General features: G+C 37.4%; 1 protein-coding gene across 1 annotated transcript; it reads right to left on the minus strand.

Moving 5' to 3' along the window:
* Positions 1-3,128: 3,128 nt before the first annotated feature.
* On the minus strand, positions 3,129-17,849 carry LOC135734458 (dynein axonemal heavy chain 9-like). The gene is made up of 12 exons (XM_065253324.1): positions 17,833-17,849; positions 16,894-17,020; positions 16,541-16,802; positions 13,428-13,669; positions 13,219-13,354; positions 12,921-13,117; positions 8,677-9,101; positions 8,281-8,503; positions 5,593-5,759; positions 4,552-5,422; positions 4,068-4,198; positions 3,129-3,282 (listed from the first exon to the last, which is right to left on the minus strand). Exons 1-12 carry the CDS (start codon positions 17,847-17,849, stop codon positions 3,129-3,131), a joined length of 2,952 nt encoding a protein of 983 aa, XP_065109396.1.
* Between the last annotated feature and the right edge of the window lie 3,747 nt (positions 17,850-21,596).

A 21,596-nucleotide genomic window follows, 5' to 3' on the forward strand; every position in this document is an offset into this window, starting at 1 on the left:
CTATGGAAGTGAATAGGGCTCATTAAAGGTTTGGTTACAGACATTCCTTGAAATATCTTCCTTTGTGTTCTTCAGAACATGGACATTTATACAGGTTTGTAACAATATGAAAGTGAGAAAATGATGACAGAATTTTTTATTTTTGGGTGAACTATTCCTTTAAAGTGCTCTATTTTCAAACACTAGTTTTGTACATAATATACCAAAAATTCTTCTTTAGTATTTAAGATAATCTTAAAAACATCCAAGTGTGCTTATCTGTGCTATTTTGAGATGTCATGAATATGAACTGAAATGTGCTTTTAACAAACGATCTCTGTAGTGTTATCAAAATCTATACCACTTGAAGTAAACTTGTACCCATCTTTCATACAAAGTATGAGTACAAAGTGGTAGCCAGATAATAATAAAAAAATTTGAGCATATTTTAGTTCATATTCATGTACATGAAACATGAAAATAAGAGCACTTTAGTAGATTATGGAATTGTACTTTTTTACTTTTTTACACACAGTATTGATGAACATTTAATAACGAAAGGGCAATAATAATGAAATGCATCTCTATTACATTAATTTAGGAAGCCTTTGGTACTTTTTTAGTTAACTAGGTAACTAAAGCTTCTGCTTGCAAAGCAGTTGGAGAGTTGTTGACTGAATCAATAAACAATTTGCACGAATTTGGATTTATTGCACAACATCAGCTCTCATTGTCTTTGATCAAAGGCAAATAATTTTTGTCCAGGAATCGTAAAATCAAAATGCTTAAAAAATGTGTTTTAGCTACCGAATTTATCGGGTCTTGCTCTTCCAACTTCCACTCCGTTAAATCCATGTTAGTAACGAATATGCTTGCAGCGCGATAACTAGAAACAACAACTTCTCATATCTTTCTGATTGCCTGGTAGGATGCATTAATAGGTGTGTATGACTTCATGCGGCGCTGCAAGAAACGACAAATGATGACATCAGAGTAACGTGAGAGCGATTTGAAATCAGCCTCCTCCGCAAGATTTCTCGCGGTACTCTGTCGTCATCTGCTCGTTGGCTCTTGTGGCACTGCGTAAAGTTAATACACTTAAAAAACTCGAAGCAGCTAAACTTGACAGAACTGTCCTGCGTATGCCTGCACCTAGTCCATTAATTGTATATAGCAGGAAAATCTATCTCTTACTTCTCAGCGTGAGAAATACAATGTGTGGCATGTGAGTGTGTGAACTGACTAAAATGTGTGTGTCTCACAGTGAATGCGTGAGACTTGAGAGCCCTACGTTAAGTCATGCTGAGGCGTCACATGGCTAGTGCAAGACGAAAAGGTTGCCACTTTTTTGTGGTTTTAAAGTATACATTTTTATTTTTTTGGGGTGAAATTATGTTGTTTTGCTAGATAAGACCCTTTTGCCTCGGTTGGGATCATTTATAGCCCTTTGAAGCTGCATTAAAACTGCTATTTTAAACTACATTGAAACTGAACTGAGGTCCAATAAAGTCCTGAAATGTTTGCTTAAAAAAATTAATTTCTTCGCAAATGATCAAAGACAGACATAAACATCTTGGATGACATAGGGGTGAGTACAGGATTTTTTATGAAAGTGGAATATTCGTTTAATTGTGTTCATGGCTGTCAAGAAGAAAAAAGCTCTTAAATCAAAACTACAGTGACCAAATCATTGAAAAAGTGAGTTAACTTTAAGAATTGAATCAGTTCATTTGCGATCAGTATTTCTTTTTATCATCTTTCTTGCAATTAACTGCTTACTCCTTTTAACAAATTGTTTAAACAATTCACTCACAGTTTAAAACAATGTGGGTTTTTGCACTAGTAGACTTAAGGGCCGTTCACATTATAACGATAACTATAAAAAATATATTTTTAAAGGTGACATAGAATGATTGAACGGGGTATTAATCCTTGTTCTGTGATGTGACATGTAGACAAAACATTTTTTGTTTGGGTCTGTAATGCCTTAGAAGCTTCCTAAAAACCTCTCTCAGATAGCTCTATTAGGGTGGGGGATTTTAAACAATTGGTTTTGCACCTATTTGGCTCCCCCTACTGGCTTAACTTGCAATCTCATTACTGATTGGCTGACTTTACTGCCACTCAAAAAATTTAGCCAATTATTTTAAAGTGGAGGGGCAGTGAGATGCCTGTGATGTCATAAGCATCAGTTTTTCAGATTGGACCGTTTTCTGGCTGACATTTCTAAAAGAGGAATTTCTATGAGACTGAGATGTTTGTGAATGCGGGTAGACTACCATTATTCAACAAAGACAAGGTAAAAATGGTTTTTCATTCTCTGTCCCCTTTAAAATCATTTTATATTAAAGAGAATAGCGGAGTTCACATCACAACTATACCTATAAAGATAAAATGAACAATATTGTTGGGATCACATTGTGAACCATTTTTCCCCACCTGATGAACAATAAACCATTGACAGCCAATGAAATCTATTTGAACTTTAAGTGCATGCGCACTTGAAATGACAATGAAGAAGCTCATTGCTGAGGTCCATAACATAAAATTACCTCAGATATCCAGCACTGATGAAGTTGCTGTTAAATTGACTATGTAATGTTTTTTTAACTACCATAATGACTACGCTAAAAGGTAAGATATAAACGTTAGATTACACAAATTCGATTCACTGTTTAGAGTTACGCGAAACACAGCGTGTTGAGGACATCTGCTGGTGGTTACCCTCTGTGTAAATGCAATATGAACAGCATATTTAGACATTCAGTGATATGTAAACAATTTCAAAAATTTTAACTACAAGAAATATGCAATATTAGTTATCGTTATCGTCTGGTGATGTGAACGCTAATATGGTTATTGTTGTAGTTAACGTTATAATGTGAACGGCCCTTTAGAAGCAACCTTTACACTTTTTTTGTCCTTTTAGGACCTTTACAGTTGTGGTCTCTTTGAACTGTTATTATATAAAACAACCTGTGAAAAGATGTCATCTGAAACAATATGACTGAGTTAATGACACAACTGAAACTTTGGGGTTAATCATTCCCTGAATCAAAAACCTTTAAAAAACAAAAACTGCCTGTTAAACTATGGACCTAGATACGACGAGGGCAGCTGTTTTCATAGCTTTTGTAATGGTCTGGTCTCTACTCATCTTTGCCTATGTGTTGTACCTGATGAGGGTCAGTGCCGTTGGAAAGGATGTCCAGCAGATCTGCTGAGGAGATAAAGTAAAAGCGTGGAAATGAAAGACGCTTTGTGTCCAGATACTCGGCCAGGGCCTTCTCACAAAGAGCCAGTCTGCAGAAAAAGGTGCATTGACTGAATAACACTCTGAATGTGACAAATGATCAGACAAAACAAAGCTTTATTAGACAATGAAAACACCTAGGAGTGCATCTAAGCACCAACTTGATGAATGAGACTTCTGTAAGGAATCATTCAAACCTAAATGAAATTAACTCGCTCCCAATTTATTCCAGCCCAATATTTACCGTATGGATTCTGCAATGTGGAATGACGGGTATGCGAACTTCACGCTAGTTGTCTTGTTCGGTTAATTTAGCCTATCCAACCTTCCAGATAAGTTCTGTATGCTATGGTTTATCATTTAAATAACTGATAATATTACTTTTAAGGTACAGACATCTATTCAGCCTGCTGTTCTGTCTGCTATTGTTTAGTTGAATAACTTTCCTTTTCAGATTAAATGTCTGTTCTTCGGCTTAGATTTTGGCAAATATATTTTTTTAAATAAACGCGACGTATAGTCCACTGCAACTTATACATGTTATTTCGTCTTAATGACGCATTTTTTAATGATCCGGTGCAGTTTATAGTCTGAAAAGTACGGTATATCATTGGTAAAACAAAGGATGTTAGCCTTTAGAAAGCTTTAATTTAGCATAAACATTTAGTGTACAGAAATAAGTGGCTTGAAGATTCTGCCAACCACCTCATTTTCTGTTTTACTGGAAAAATAATATGGTGAAGTAAATGATGACCCATTTTTTGTGTATGAACTATAGCTTTAGCTCACACAGACAATTGAGATAAACCGTTAAATACAGAAACCATATGCAAACCTGCACTGGATGTCTTCTAGTTTGGTATAGAGTCCAGGTTTGTTGGTGGCCTCCACAACATTTGGTGTTTTTTTAACATCGTACGCCAGTTCTTTAAAATCGCCATCAATGCCTTCAAAGCGTTTGGAATCCTGAGGAGAGATTCATGAGGAAATTATCTGATTCAAAGTAATTTGCCAGGAAAAAAAAAACATTGACATTGAGAGCAACATCTGTTTCTGGCCATATGTGCACAACAGTAATTATCCAAATGTTTTAGCCAAAAGCATAAGATGAACATTTTATCTCTCACTGAGATCTATGAATATTAATGCTAAATAAATCTGTGATTTCCTAGTTAAATATTCTGCATTCTTTCATTACTGCTCATGTTTTACATTACATTATCCAAACTTCAGATTTTACATTTACTAGGTGACGTATGGTGGAAAAAACATTTCATATTGATGTTCAGGACCGCTCCATGATGATAAGCATATCTGACCTCTGGAAGCTGAGTGCGAATGTCCGCAGAGCCTATGAAGATGCTCTCCAGGTGTGACCAGGTCCTCTGCACTTCAAACCAGATGGAGATCACAGAGTCAGCAACTGAGAGCTTTTTCTGCCATGTGGATACCTCCTCCAGAAAGAACGCAATGTACTTAGAAGTCATGAGGTTCTGCAGCTGCACCTGGTTGTCCTCCAGCGTTTCAATAAGTTCCTCATCCGACTTCAACAGAGGAACATTCGTACGTGGATGAGCCTCATAGCCAAATGCCATATTTGTCCAGGTGGCATCCAGCTCATTTAGCACCTTCTCCATACCCATCTCCTTCACCGCCCGGTCTACGATGCTCCTGACTTCATCTTCAAAGTGGTGCAAGTTTAGGCGAAGTAGGTCAGCCAGCGTAGTGTCTTGGTCCATGGTGAAGTGTACACCAGTTGCATTCATGAGCTGTTGCCAGTGGCGTGGACGGATGGCTGGGTTTTGAAGCTCAGCAACCACTCGTAAAGAGGTAAGAGTGTTCTTCACGCTACCGTCAAGCCCGGTGAAGGCGTCCCACGAACGTGCCTCTTTATCCAACGCACGGAGCTCTTTAGAGAAGCGTTTGCACTCCAGGTCCATATCTTCCACGTTTATCTCTCGCCACCGAGTGGTCTCCCATGAATTAAAACTGGACTGGATCACAAAAATCATATCCCATAATTCTTTGAGAATTGGCAGCTCTTTTCGACACTGCTTGAGCTGTTTAAAGTCTGGTACGTTGATTTCAAAAAGGCCGGCTGACTCGATAAGCTCAGCCATTGTCATCTCCATCTTCACAATTTGCCTATGTTCCGTGTCCAGCATCTGATGCGGATTTACACAATCAAATCTGAAAACATATCACAAGTTGAGACAACAAGAGACAGATGTTTGGTGGGAAACTGACTTACTGGAGTCTTGATTAAAGTTATCCATCACCGCTGTGACACTTTCACAATATTACAATGCTAACATCACTCTCACAACATCAAATATTTCTCTATTCTCCATCTACTGTACCTAAAAATCCCATTCTTGCGGAACTGCTCCCTGAAGGTATGCTGCTCCACGTCGAATATGGCGCATTTCCTGCGTAGGTTAGCCACCTCATTGGCCTGAAGGGGAGCAATGTGCTGCTTTACCAACACAGCTTGCTTTTTCATGCTATTCCATTTCTCTGGCAGCTTCTGTAGATCAAACCCAAACATAAATGGTTTATCCTGAGACTTACACTTCTCACATATTGCTGGTACTGTGCCTCTCCGAGTCAAAATATCTGGGAATTTGTGATTAATAGTAATTACATCAGGGAGGGGGTACTAAGTGAATTATCTGATTCATCTATCATCTCGACCAATAACGCGAATAATAGTCATTTATAATAAGTTTTCTTTCCTAATTTGAATGGGACCATAGATGTGCTAATCAGAACTTCACCAGGATAAAGTAAAAAACTGTCTGTGAGCAAACCTGCGCCTGTGGTTCCAACACGTGGTTACAGCTACTATTACACCTCAGTACCAGCTGACCCCAATACCTTCACGAGCCCATTTCATGAGGGAAACATCCTTTGATCTTATGAAATTTAGAAAATAATTTAGTTTTCATCCTCTATATTTCCAGACCCAGTTCCTGCTGTTGTGAAGCTCTTTAAACCACTGATCTACTGGCCTCCTATCATTGTGATGCCCAGTCAATGTCTGACAAGCGACCACCGAATGCTTACCTTTATTTCTTTTTACTATTATTCTTAATAAATCTTATTGTATATCATTTTTTTCTACTGGATCACCCAGCGACAACCAACTGCTTTCCTTGAACTTTCAATTTTAATTAAAACTTTTTATTTGCATTAAAAACTATACTCAATATATAATATATACCCTTTTATAGCCCCTGTGATCAAATAGTTGCGTGAGCATTTTGGCAACGGAAGTGAAGTTGTTCCCCAGTGGTTTTAACGTGTTAGCAACTCAAAGTTCATCAAAACAGTTTCCCAGTATTAAAATGTCTGGTTGTTGCGTTTACGGTTGCACTAATATTTGTATATTTTTATTATATATTTACATTATATATTTGGCCATCTGATAACATTTTCTATCCACTCCACTATAGAACACGAATCTGGTAGCCCAATACCATTTGATAAAGTCAACTTTTTAAAATAACTTTCTGTGTCTGTGTTGCTTAATCCACTCTCGTAGCTTGACACGCAGCTGATTCTCACCATACTTCTGTTGCCAAAATGCACGCGCATACGTTGCTACGTCATCATTGCGTACAGTAAACAGTAAAAAGGTCTATAGGATCTATTATATATGGCTCAAGGGCTTTTTCTCCTAAGGACTTTTTTTTCCCACAGGGTTTTCTCCTAGGAGTGTTTTCAACCCCTTGGAAGTCAGCTGTCATTACCTTAACTTAGAATTATGTTACATTATATGTTACATTATCACTCCGCTCAGTAATACGGTTTAATTTTTTTACCAGTAAACACAAAAATGTGCTGTTCAGACACGAAGAGACATTCCGTCTTTTTACCAGTAAGACATTATTCACACATCTGTATCAAAATACCGTAGGAAAACTGGAAGTCACCTGTGGCACGCGGCATCAGTGTTGTGTTTGTAAACAATGCCAGGTTATGGCCTCATATCCACGGCCCGTATTTAGCTATATTCACATCTGTAGAAAACGCTAACGGTCGCAAAGTTGCTCGTGACCAAACAACATTGCATTAGGTGACGTCAAACTAACGCAGCGTCTTGAACAACAGTACTGTTTGCACATTAGGCTTCACAGAGGGCGTGCTAAGGACGTGGGCAATTCGGCAAATAGATGGTAAGCGGTTTTAAACAATTTTGGTGCAGAAATGTGGACGCTAAAGGAACAGTATTTAGGATTGAGGCCAAACCTGGTATTGCAATCACAAAACTTGTGACTAAAACTGGTACTGCAATCTCACAGCTGGTGGCCAATACATAAAATGACAACATAAACATCAGTTGAGGGCTGCAACTCCACTTTTTAAATGACAATATCCTGGCCAAACCACTGTTGTCAGTGATATAAGTATTTGAAATGAAAATGATTTCTAAATGTCTAGTGACACATCAGGGCCATTTTATGATTAATTGATATACATTTCTTACATACTGCTCCTTTAACTTAAGGTGTGCTCGACGTTTAAGCAGCGTGTTTGTGGAAATGTCCGGAAACAGTGCGGGGGTAAACGCATCATCTGTATCAAAACAATATGATTGGCCTGAAGCTGTCAGCGCGGTCTTAAGTCGTCCGTTCTAAATGCCGGTAATCTATTTTTTGTTCACATAGTGCATACCGGTAAATTACTGCTAATCTTACAACCTCTTGTACTGGTAAATTGGCTACACTGATTTATCACAAAGGTTCTTTTCAAACATGACCTATTAACTGCAATTTACCAGTAAATTACCAGTAAAGACTGTATGTGTGAAAGGGACTACTGATGATTTACACTAGGTACATTTTTGTCAAATCCTAATACTTTCATTCTCCTAATACCTTCTGAAGCATACTGTAAAATATGTAAACCCAAGTTTAAAAAAAAAAAAAAAAAAAAAATCACAAGCCCTATGATATGTTCCAACTAAAACTTTTGGACAAAAAAAATGCGATCATCATAACAAATTCCGGGGTTTTTAAATCTGATCATTTCATGAAGACACTTACTTCTAGCTGTTTGTAAACTGAATCTGGTAGTTCTTGCTCATAAGATTTCAGCAGATCAATGGTGTGCTGCAGAGGCTCGAACATATCATCTGTAGTGCTCTGTCGTTCTTTTACAGACACCAAGTAACCTGTGATCTCTACCAAAGCATTGTAGTCTCCCTCCTCCACCTTCTTACTAAGTCCACTCTCAGTCTCTCTGATAAAGCCCTCCAGGTCTGAAAGACTACGAGCACATTCACAGTTGAAAAAGAAAACATGCTAGGCAGTTACAGACTTAGTAATATTAACATCATTCAAACAATAATGTCTTCAATTATATGTGAAATACAAACAATTGCCTAATTTTTTTATAAACCTGTAACAGATTCTTTTTCTAGCTGTTTGCATGTCAAATACCTGTGTGTTACATGATCAATAAGGTGCTGTTTGAACATCAGGCTCCATTTCTTGATGATATTGAGCAGGGCATGTTTAAAAGCTTGTGCATCAACCCTCATCCAGCCCTCAAACACATGGATGGGGTCTAGTCGCAGCACCTCCTCGTACAAAGTCTCATACGAGTCCACCTGCTCCCGAAACTGCTCGAGTGTCGGGGGGTTTTCTGGAATGCCATGTTCTGCATGAGCCTCGATCTCTTCACTCGTGAGAACATGACCATACAGCAAGAACTGTTGCATGAACTCCTTTCTGTCATCCACATAGAGGTAGGCGTAGCGCTCCAATGTGTTGCAGTACTCACAGCACTTTATGATGACTCTTTGTACACGCTCCATAAGAAGCTGCCTCATATCCACCAAGTCAGCCATTTCCTCCATTTCAGCCTGATGTTTAAAAGACAACTTTATGATAATATTCACTTTTGTTACATTGTAAAAAAAAGCGCTGTACTGTGTAAAATAGGACTGTCAATAGATTCAAATATTTAATCTAGATTAATCTCATGATTTCATGAATTAACTCGCGATTAATTGCAAATTAATCTCACATTTTTATCTGTTCTAAATTTACCTAAATTTAACACTTTTCAAGTTTTTAATGCTCTAATCAACATGGATTTGGACAAATATAGATGCTATATGCAAATGTATGTCTACAACAGCCTGTTTACATTTTCAACAGAACCATCAGCCATAGTTTTATATATGATTTTCCCTATAGAAGACCTTGTTCTTTCTCCATTGCTGTTTGCTGCTGCATCATTTGTGACATGTGCTGGCAAACTGAGTTGGGATGAGCAAATTTTCAAAAATGTGTTATTTATATTTTAACATTCTCTATTAAAAAACTTCAAAACAATGCATGATTTGAAAATGACAGAACTACTTCTGTTTACGCAAAGCAAAACAATATCAATATATGTTAAATATATTTTTTCTTTTATTGTTTAATTTAAGACAGGGTTCTTCAACCCTGGTCCTCAAGGACCCCCTTCCAGAATGTTTTAGATGTCTCCTTAATTAACACACCTGATTTAACTCATTAGCTTGTTAGGCAGACATTCTGGAAGGAGGCTGATGAGTTGGTTCAGGTGTTTTAAATAAGGAGACTAAAACTTAAACTTTCTGGAAGGGGGTCCTCCAGGACCAGGGATGAAGAACACTGATTTAAGATAATGTAGGCTAATGCAAGGGTTTAATATAATGATACGCAACAGATACTTTTCCTCAACAGTTTACCAAACATTCACTTCAAATATAACAAATTATAGGTTATACCTGCGTGAATTCTTGTCAAAACAGATATTTTTAATATGTCAGGCGAATCGCTTTTGAGTCTTGTCACTCCTAATAACTTGTTTAACATTGATCAGGTCCCGAACTTTATCTCTCTTAATAATTATTTTAACATCAAGCAAGTCCTGCAGTCTATTTTCTATCATTTCTACATGCTTTAAAAAATAAACCAAAATATGAGCAAATGAATGAACACGCATCTTTGCTTTAGAGATAATGGATTTAGGAGGGCACACCTCTCAGGAGATAAAGATCATTTTAGATGTTTAATGACCATTTAGAGCATTGGATTCGCTAGACGAGAGCTTAATGTTCTTATTTTTATGAAAACCTCTAACACATCTAGACAGCGCGGGTCACTTGCTGCTAGGGGTGTGCAAAAAATCGATTCACATTTGAATCCCGATTCAAGCATTGCCGATTCAGAATCGATTCATAGAATTCCAAAAATCGATACATATATATAATTTTTTAACGCCGTGTTACTATTGTCCTGAAATGAGTTTATCTCAGTATTCCCATAGACGGCGTGTCGAAGTCACACTGACGCCTGCACACTCTTGTCACAGTGTTTCCCACACATTGCTGTGCAGCGCTGCCCAGGTTAACAAGTGCAAGTATATCTGGCATCAAATTTTGCTCTTTTTTGTTTTTCCGTGATGATGACACTCTTTAATAATGACATTTTGTGTGCGACATAATGAGTCCGATGTGCGTTCACGTGCTGTTTCTCAATGAATTGGAATGCGACGCGAACAAGCTCGTGTCACATTGTATCCTTCATGTTTCTGAACTTGAGCAAAGTTTTACCATTTGAGGACTTCACGGAGCACCCGCGGCACATATGGTTTCGGATTTGTATTTGAAATGGTCAGTCGGGTCCGGGTCAGTCATAGTTAATTACTCCGGGTCCCGAGTCTGATTAATATTGTGTGTAAAACCCGAAATGGAGAGTGGCCGTGAGCGCTACCGCGCTAAAGCTCGCGTGCAGTTTCAACGTGCCTGCGGTTTCTATGGCGATAAAAACTGGCTCTTTTCTATTATTATTAATAAACCATATATTTTCTAAAACCTATTGGAACGAACGAGCAAAGCTCAAGATGACTCAAGATTTACAAAACGCAAAGCTGTAATGTAAAGTGTCCTGTCACTGGGACAGCAAGTAGACTTTTGAATCAGAAATATTTAGTTTTTTTTTTTATCGGCAAGAGAGAAATAGAAAGAGAGGCACTTTTCCTGCTTCTGCTCTATCTAATAGAAATAATAACCATTATAACACCAGTCACATTTATAATCTATAGACCTGCACTGTCTATCATTAATATGCTATATCATTGTATTTAATAGAGTTTGATAAAAGGGGTTATCTAATTGCTTCATATCAGTTTTTATTTTTGCTTAATGATATAAAGTAATATCAAACTACATTTAATTTGTTGTGTTTATTTTCTTAAAAATTGTATATCTACTACAATCAGTCACATAGGAAAAAGTAAACTACATTTACATACTGTGAATCGTTTTTGAATCGAAAATCGATTCAGAATGTAATATTGAGCCTAAAAATCGGAATCGAATCGTGAAATTTTCTGAATCGTGCACCCCTACTTGCTGCGTCTCTATCCATCCAGCTGTGGGCTAGACCAAGGTCAAACAGAAATTGTGTGTTGTGTTAAATGTTGTGTAAAATGAATTTGCATTAACGCGTTAATTTTGACAGCCCTAGTGTAAATGCAATAAACTTGAAACTTTTGGTCGCAGAATCAGATACAAAGTCTAAATAAAACTACACACTTTTGTAAATATTAAGAATTTGATTTTTATTTAATTATATTATAATTATTTTAAATGTTATATTAGTATATAATACTAAGAATAACTTGCCTAACTTTTGAATAAACTTTTCAACCGCTTTCCTCCCCTGGCTTGATCCTGCTATTCCCCAATTTTTCTTTCCTCAGGTTTTTGGAAGTGAAAGTTGTGTTGCAAAAAGAATTTCACTCTGACTTTTGACACATATCATGCGTAGTTTATTCATGTAAAAATCATTGCTAAACACGAGAAAGCGACCCGTCAGCACATCGGCCTGTTTAGCTTGCAGATTCTTCACCTCTTAAAATATTAACATACAGTTTAACATACATATTTATAATAAGCCAAGCAGCCTGACATGTGGGCTTAAGTTGACAAAGATAAGTCTGTGCTAGAATATTGAGATATCAATGGCTATAATGTTATAAACGGTAAGGGTGTCATTTAAAATCGAATTTAAAATCTAAATCGATTGAAATTAAGTCGCAACTTCGAAAAAATAGAATCGTCGATGCTGCCACGCCTCATGTCACGTCCGGTTGGCTTGCCAGGCGGAAAAAAAACACACATGCTGAGTGCTGGGAGTCAACCTCCTGTAACTTAGCGAGCTACAGCCAGTCAAAAGATAGCATGGGAGGTGCAGGAGACACAGTAGAACGCAGTAGAACGGTGTCTGTGCCAGGAGGACCAGTCGTTTCTCTGAACTGAGATCTGTTTCTTAAAACAGAGTTATGAAGAGTTATTACAGCATTTCAACATGACTAATTGGGGTATAGTCTCACAATCTCGTCTGACATTAATAAAAGGGCGTTTTTAAGGTGCAAAGTACTGACAGGAATGTTTATTTGACAGGAAGTTTTGTTTTATCAGGTATGTGCATGTACCACATTTTTCCACTGGCAGCACGACTAATGGCAGGGCATCTCCGGGTTTAAGGTCAGATATTATATTTCATAGAAGTCTAGTCTAAAAATGGCATAGCATTTTTTTGTGCTTTCAAAAAAAAAACACATTAGAATCGAAAATGTAATCGAATCAAGGATTTGGAGAATGGTCACATCCCTAATAAACTCATAAATTGACCTCTTACAGTACCTGGTAATGCTGGTCACCACGTTGTTCAGATAATCGTGGCACAAGAGCAGAGATCCTAAAGACGCTGTTGATGAGACTCTCCACCAGCTCATAGAAGCCATCTGAAGCACCAAGCTCCAAAGATGGAATAAAAACAATCTCAGGAACCTGCAGATCTAGCTGGACTTCAAAGAGCGGGGCTAATCCAGGCTTCTGGTCTGTATTAGGTATAAGAGCAAAAAAATCAATCTTTACTTCTGAAAATCTCTTTGGAAATCCCTGTAATTACTTTTAGTGCGTAGAAAATGAGAAAGCACACCTGTGTTTTCCAAGAAGAACTTGAGGGAGCTCTCAATCCCATTAAAATATCCCTCAATCACCATTTCATCGATGTAATCCACATAAGACTTCCACTGTGCAGATGAAGAGTCTGCTTTGAAAAGTGACAAGTTATCCTGAAAGAAAAAGGATGATCAATTCTTGATCTGGTAAGTTGTTGCAAGAGAATTTGCATATGGCTTTGCATACTTTTAGTAACATGTGGATCTTTGCTCCTGAGGCACGGATCTGGCCATACGTTCTTTCCAAACGTTCAGTCTTATCGTCCAAATTTAAGAGAGCATCTTTCTTTCCCTCTTTTCTTTCAAAGATAGAGGTAGTCCAGCTCTTCATGACGGTTTGCATCTCCTCCACGTTGTCTTTAGTCCTCTGTAGACGCTGCTCCAAGTCATGTACCATCTCACGAACATCCTGGATGTATTCCCAAATACCTACACCACAGTGACAGCACAATAAATTAGCTTTTTAGGAATTTACATAAAGCTTTAGCTAGAGTATAAAACAATAAAATAATTAAATAATAATAATTAAATAATAAAGACCTAATAAAAATAAGTGAAAGAGAAAAGTATGATTAGAAACAAGACCCGAATAGCTTTAAATTCTGTATTTTATTACACTTTAGGCATTTATTGACAGACTCTTTTATGTGCATTTATGATGCATCATTTTTGATGATGTGCGTGGATTTCCGCAGGGCACCACACATCTTCAAATTCCCTTCACACAAGTTCACAAACAACGCGAGTCTTGGAGAACACAGCTAAACTCGCAATGTCTCTCGTGGTCAAACGTGACTTCACAGTAAACAAACACGACAAGCATAAAGAAATGGCATAAATACTGTGGATTGCATTTTACATCTCTCATGTCCGTCTCAATTTGGATTGTGCCTGCTGTGCCATGGCTGTGGTTTTTATGGTTTCCTCTTTCATCGCTTTCTGATTGGGTATCGTTTTGTTTCACGTGACAATCCATAGCGTGTGTGTGGTTCGAGGTTTCCCCCACACAAAAGGATTTGTGAACATGTTAAATATTTACGTTTTGCAATCGGAGAACATTCGACATGCTTCCAAGCAGATTCAGACTTTAACACACCACAGAAAAATCTGATAAGATAATCTGTTCACCAAAAAGACGATCAGAACTTTACTTAGAATTGTTGTAAGGGGGAAAAAGTCTTATGTTTTGGTGTGTGCCAGGCTTAATGCAAGTTGAAGGCATAACAAATTTTGTTTCACACAACACACATTTTAATATGTCATTGTGATGATAAAAAATTTGCTTAATGAGCAATAAAATTATTGACCAAAGGGGGACTTGGAAAAAAAAGTTGGATTCATGTGACTTAATAAAAACAATGTCTACACTGGAAAAAAAACTTTTGGACAGTGGTTGCACATGATTAAATTACGTTTGTATTATAATGAAATTAACGAATTAAAATTAATTTCATTTTAAGAAAACTTGATTCAATCCTGTTGAACTGGTGTACATAATTAAATTACGTAGATCCAACATTTTTAAGAAAAATCATTTAAAAAAAAATTTATTCAATCATGTGCAACCCAAGATTTTTTTCAGTGTACCATGTAATAATTTTAGTCTTTAAAATATGAATTAATAATGATAATAATAATAAACTTTATTTTATATAGCTACTTTAAAAGTTGCATCTCAAAGCGCTTCACAGAAACATAATCCCTTTTCACACAGACATTCCGGAAAATACACGGAAAATGCATCCTGGATTTTTCCGGGATCTTTAGATTTTTTGTTCATTCACACTGCCATGATTAGCCGGCATCTGATGGTCGCGGAAAGACACGTGACCTGTTGAAAGTCCTGCCCTCTCTTCTACGCAGCGTGTCTGAAGTTTGCATATTATTTCTCTCTCCAGAAACCACTCGCGTGCATTTTTGTTAATGATAAGACTATAAAGGAGCGTGTGACGTGCCATTCTAATGCTGGTGAATGATTTCAGCTTCAGAGTGGATATTTGACAAGCTCCCTGATCTCTGCTTTAAAACAGTTTTCAGACATTTATCATCGTGATTGTTTATATGCATTTAAAACCCGCATTTTGAGGAGCTGAACAATATATCTTGTTGGGATGACGCGTGAGCATTTTCGTTTATTATAGCTCAAATGGGCACGTGACGCGATATTCTTTTATGCTGCTGAATGATCTCCGTTTCAACGCAGTAAGTGACGAGCTAACTTACCTGATATCTGCTTCAGTCCAGTTTGCTGACATTTCTAGTTGTGAATGTTGTAAATCCCTAATTTTAAAGAGTTGAACCAACTTCATGTTGCCATTACACGCTCGTCCTCACTACGGCATGTGCGTCATTGTTTATGCGTCTCATTTATCATTTCCTGATAACTGCTTCAATCTAGTTTGCAACATTTCTCGTGGTGAATGTTTATATGCATGTTATCTCTCGTTTTAAGGAGCTGAACCATAACTTTTGTTGTACGACACGCCCATTACGGCATTGTTTCGGCTTCTTGTTCACACAGAGAGTTTTCCATGTATCTGACTAGGTCCTCTTTCCGGCAACGATCCCAGAAGATTAACGGGACGAGTTTGTGTTCACACAGACACTTGTCTGGCAATTTTACGGGTATTTTCTGGGACCAAAGGTCTGTGTGAATGGGGTTATATAGATAAAATATATTGTAAAAACGTACATTAGAATAATTTTTTTGCATAAAAATGCATTAAAAAGAGAAGAAATCACTTATATGCTAGCCTAAAAAAAATGTTTTAAGTGAAGATTTCAAAATGCTCAAAAGAGTAAAGTCTGTTGAATCTCAATGGGAAGAGCATTCCAGGGTTTGGGAGCAAAAGACAAAAAAGCCCGGTCAAACACAAAACGTAAACGTGTTGAAGGAATCTATAAAAAGCCAGAGACAGAAGAACGAAGATTGTGTCTTGGGGCGTATGCATGCAGTTAACAGTTCGGACAGATATTGTGGTGCGAAACCATTTATGGCCTTGTAGGTGAGCATGAGAATTTTAAAATTGATCAAAAACCGACAGGGAGCCAATGCTAGGTCTCCAAGATAGGAGCGATGTGCTCACCTGTCCTGGACCTTGTCAGGATTCTGGCTGCTAAGTTTTGGACATTCTGCAATTTCTTTAGAGTATATTAAGAAACCCCAGCAAGCAGATCAATAAATGTCTACATGATGATTATTTTATTTATGCCCAAAAACACACTAACCACTACAGTGAATCTCATTTCAATATATCTATTATTTCTCTCAAAAGTGAAATAAATCTGTATTGTATGTACCTTGACTTGTCCAGCAGATGCCCTCCTCAGCTTCTTTGAGCTTGGCATCGATATCTCTCAGCTGGTCCTGGATCAGTGGATTCTCTACCTCAAGCACAGTGCTCATTATTTTGTTGTACCAGCTGGCTGTTAGTTCCAGATTGGCCACATACTGCCACAGCAGCTCCCTGTTTGAATAAATGTCAGCCGCTATATCTGGTGTGGTATAGACTTCAGCCTGCATAGCCTTCAGATATTTCACTTCTCGCAGCACTGACACCAGCTAGAGGACAAGATGAGAGTTACATTTTATACTTGGATCAAATTATTAACATATTACAAACAAACATTTTAAAAAAGCCAGACAGCCTGACCTGTGGGCTGAAGTTGACAGAGATGAGTCTTGTGCTAGAGTCCCGAGATATCAATGGCTTTTGAAGATTATATTGTGATTTCTCAGACACAGATTCAGTCCAGACATCGAACAGTTTTGAGGAGTATCTGGTAATAATAACAAAGAGAGAATTATTTACATCACAGAAGTAGCGGCTCCTACTATAAATTTAGATGTGGCAGATTCTGTGTTGTATCGTAGGCGGTACAATTAACTGCTAGTGGTATAAGTTTTACATTTAAAAGACTGAACACAAGGAGAACACTGAGCAGAGTTCTTTCTGTTATTAAGCATGACGGGGGCGTTCTAATGCTGATTTATTTGGTTTAAGCCTTTCAGGGAAGTGTTTCAAATTACACACAGATCCACTCGCTCCTATTAAGAAGATAAAGTAAAGATGGGGAAAAAAAACACTTTATTCTGTTTAGTACAACCAGACAGTCAAAGCTTTATGACCCGTAGACTTTCAGAACACTCGGGGAAAATAAACACAAAGTAATAATCATACTTACAGATTGTGGTTAGGAGACACATGTTGTTCCAAAGAAAGTGTATACTGAACAATCTTTAGTAAATTTCACCTTGAAAAAGTAATTTTTAACCTTCAACCTTTTGTAGTGAAAACTCCACAAACATGCCTTTACTGCTGAGAACACAGCATCTTCTTGACAATGTTTACACACTAACTAGCTGAAGTGTCTGTGGGCAGGTCAGAGTTTTCGTTTCTCCCGGGCAAGACTGTAGGCGGATACTATGCTGTGTATGTGTTCCTTCATACTTAGAGACAGGCAGGAGATTCAAACATGAAATGAATCATAAATGCGGTTCAGAGTCAACTCCATACTTTAGAAGCCACTACTTATTTATCCTGCACTTTTTGGTTTTAACTACTTTGCACATTGTTTACATTACTACTGACCTAAGGTAGCTGTCCATTAAAGTATTTACAAATTGTGATCTAATAAATAGGCGATACAATAACAAACTTTACCCCCCAAAACATATAGACAGAGTGTGTATCCAAAGTGTAAAATGGCAAAAAGGTTATGAAAGAATACATAAGATCCCAGGTAAAAATAATGAATACTTCATTAAACTACAGTTAAATAAGAATTTTGTGAAAGTTATGCACTGCAAATATACTGATGAAAAGTATATAGTTCTTCAGTGGTACTTCAATGCACCTAAAACATGTTGGAAAAGATTTTTGGTATTGAAATATGTGATATTAAAGAGCAAAGTTATGTACAGATGTTCTTACAAAGTTCTAAAGACTTCAAAATTAGTGCACAAAATAGTACATTTACTAAGTGTACTTTAAGCTAGAATAATGCATTATTTTCCTAAGTAAAAAGGTACATATGTAAAAAGGTACGTGTGAAATCTGTGCAACTGGGCGCACCTGTTGTCTCACATAAATGCCAAAAACCGGGTGAAGCAATGCAAAGCAATTTCAATTTACTGTTTTGTAATCCTTATACAAGTTGTTGGGAACTTAGGAGGCAAAAGAAAGGCATCTGTCCACCAGAGGCCTTTAGTAACAGAGCTTCAATTCCATTCACTCCAATCCCCTTGTGCATCAATGTCTTAGTAGGGTATTATTTCTCATTAAATAGCACCTATTATGCTAAAAAAAATTATTGTGTGTATTTGGTATAATACAATGTACTTGCATGGTTTATGGTTGAAAAGCCACATTATTTTTCACAAAACATACATTATTGTTGTTTCTCTATGCCCTGCCTCCCTGAAATGCGTTGATTTTGTACAAAGCTCATCGTTCTGAAAAGCGTTGTGTCCTCCAATTGGCCAGCTAACCAGAACATTCTGATTGTCCAGAATACATCTGTTGTCAGCCGAAAAATGTGACGCTACTTAGCATATTTTGATCATATTCATATCACTACATTATTTCCTCCCTAATTTTAAATTTATAATTGTAAGCTAGTACAAACAATGCATTATTTTCATGAGGATACATGAAAGGTCTGTGTCAAATTAAAGCATTTCAATTTACTGTTTTGTAGTGCTTATATTAAATTGTTGGGAACTTGGGATAAAAATAAAGGCATCAGTCCACTATCATTTCATCTTAGTGTAAGCAAACATGTGCGCATGCAGCCTGTCTGTGAGTGAGGACCGAACTGATCTCCTTTCAGGCTTTGTACCCTGAAAGGTCAAATACCCGCATAATAACACACAAGTAAACACAAAGTTAAGGGAAAGTGTAGTTTTTAGACTTTGCTATTGTGCATTACCGACCCTAAAAAAATTTAAAGTTTACGCAATGCACTTCTCTCTGTGTTGGCAACGGACTGTTTCATATGTTCTTACTAATATCAAACATTTATCAAACATTTATGCAGCTGAAGCGTTAATTATTTTAATAACATTTTCCTTAAAGGGAAACCAGGCAAGTCTGTGTATTATTTTTCTACAATAAATAATATTATATTATTTCCTCTATGATGTGTACGGTCAACAAATATGACTTCCGGAAGACGCACCCGAAATCCTGGACAGGACGCGTCCGGGAAGAATGGCACGTATGGTAACCCTAATATATATTTATTAGGTCTGAAGCTCTTTTTCTTTTCTTGGAATCTTCCATCAAGGGTTTTCGATGCTTCTTCCCCGGCTCTGCCATTTGCAACAATCGCTAGCCGTGTTTCGCTCGCCTGCCTCTGTGTTGCTTGCCGTAAAGTGATCCTGCTTCTCGCAATATCTGAGACTTTAGGGCAAGGCTGAAGGACACCGGGTCAGATACAGCGAATTTGCAAGTGCGGTATTCTTCCTACAGACGGTAGGGGCGGGCGAGTGTCTTCATACGTCCGTTAATGAGTCATTGAACCATATACCGACTTACGAAGATGATTTATTAACATAAAAATGCTCCCTTGTGTCCCTTTAAATCATCCTGGCAACCCAGTTTTTAAAACCACTGTGTGACAGCAGCCTATGTTAGTCAGAACACAAACTAGAGATGTTAACCGATGACCATTTGACCAATGGTTGACCGTATCAAACGTTAACCGGTCAAAGTTGTTGGTTAAAAAAAGTGATCTCTAAATTAGGCTATTATAGATGGTGGATTAAACACTACTACAGTTAGTCATCTCTTTCCAAGATCTTTTTGTGTGAAGTGAACAAATTGTATCTTAATATTAAAAAAAATGTCAACAACTAATTGCATGTATTTAATAAATAAAAAGCAAATATAGCAAAGAATATAATAACTGGTCTAAATATTTTTGCTGCATCTAAAACAGACAATGGCTTTCTCGCACACAGTGACCTGCCTTGGCCGGTGCATCTTTTACACATTCTGAAGGTGCCCGTTTTATCGTGTTGCAGTCTATTCGGCAACATTCCACATAAGATGTGCTTAGATGGAAATACATTACATTCACATTTCAGTGGTAAAAGATAAGGTGAAGACGATCTTCCTCTTTCTTTATTACTGAGTGCGTTTACATGCAGAGTCTTACGCCGATTATGCTTAATAAACGTATAACATGTGGGGTCATGTAAACGCGTAAAGCGGTTTTCTTTAATCGGGGAAAGCCCATAAACGGCATAAGCAAAAACCGATCGGCAAAGGTAATTTTTTGCTCATTACGCCGATTTCGCGTGGCATGTAAACACCTTAACCGGCTTTCTCACGGTTTTGTCCATGTGCGCATGTCTCCGCGTATGAAAGATAAACGTCACACGCGGAAGTAAGCGCAAAGCAACGCATAAAAGTCTCCACTCGACTAAAGCAGTTGGCAGAGAAACTGTTAAAATAGAAGCTTATGTTACATTTACAGGTTCTGCAGACACGAGAAGAGATACAACAGTACAGCTTAAGACAGATATGCCTTTGACTTTTTGATCGACTATTATGTACTATAGGTGGTGTCGTCACTGCCTGCGAGAAAACTAATAATTCTCCAAGTCCCATGTAAATGCAGTTGACTGCATAGCCGGCTTATTGATTTGCATGTAAACGCATGAAAGCAGTTTTCTATAATAAGCAGATTTTTAATAGTTATCCGCTTATTCTGTGCATGTAAACATACTCATTGTTAGAACTACCTCAAAAGGCAGCGTCTCTTCGGAGCTGTTATTTTCTTAAATGAGCCGCGGCAATTTTTCAAATGAGCTTCCAACACTAGACAAACGCCTTAATTTTCAACGCGATCACCTTGTACCTAAAACTAAGCAGTCATTTTTCCTCCGATTCGGCTTCAAATTGCCTAGCATATTTTAAACTAATAGGCCTATCTGTTAACCGGTTTCAACCGGCTAATGAGGCTCGGTGGTCGGTCAAGAACATTTTTTGTTTTCGCCATCCTTAAAACAGTGTATCTATATTTTGAAGTTGTATTTATGTGACATTTTAATTTTGTTTCCCTGTTCTTATTATATCATTATATCGGTTTTGAATTACTTGAGAAATTCTTAATTAAATATTAGACAACCATCAAATGGTGCATGGTATCCTAATTAGAGGAGGGGAGGAAAAAAAGAAAATTTCACCACAAATTTCTAACCATTACCACCACAAAATCTGTCATTTTGATAGCAAAAACCACAAAAATAAATCGCAAAATCCTGGAGGGACTGGTCTTTACTATCTTATCAATATGAGCCGAATCTGATATAGAAAATGCAGATGATTTAAACTTTTAAACATAAATT

The sequence above is a fragment of the Paramisgurnus dabryanus genome, chromosome 1, assembly GCF_030506205.2.
Source record: "Paramisgurnus dabryanus chromosome 1, PD_genome_1.1, whole genome shotgun sequence".
NCBI classification, from domain to species: domain Eukaryota; kingdom Metazoa; phylum Chordata; class Actinopteri; order Cypriniformes; family Cobitidae; genus Paramisgurnus; species Paramisgurnus dabryanus.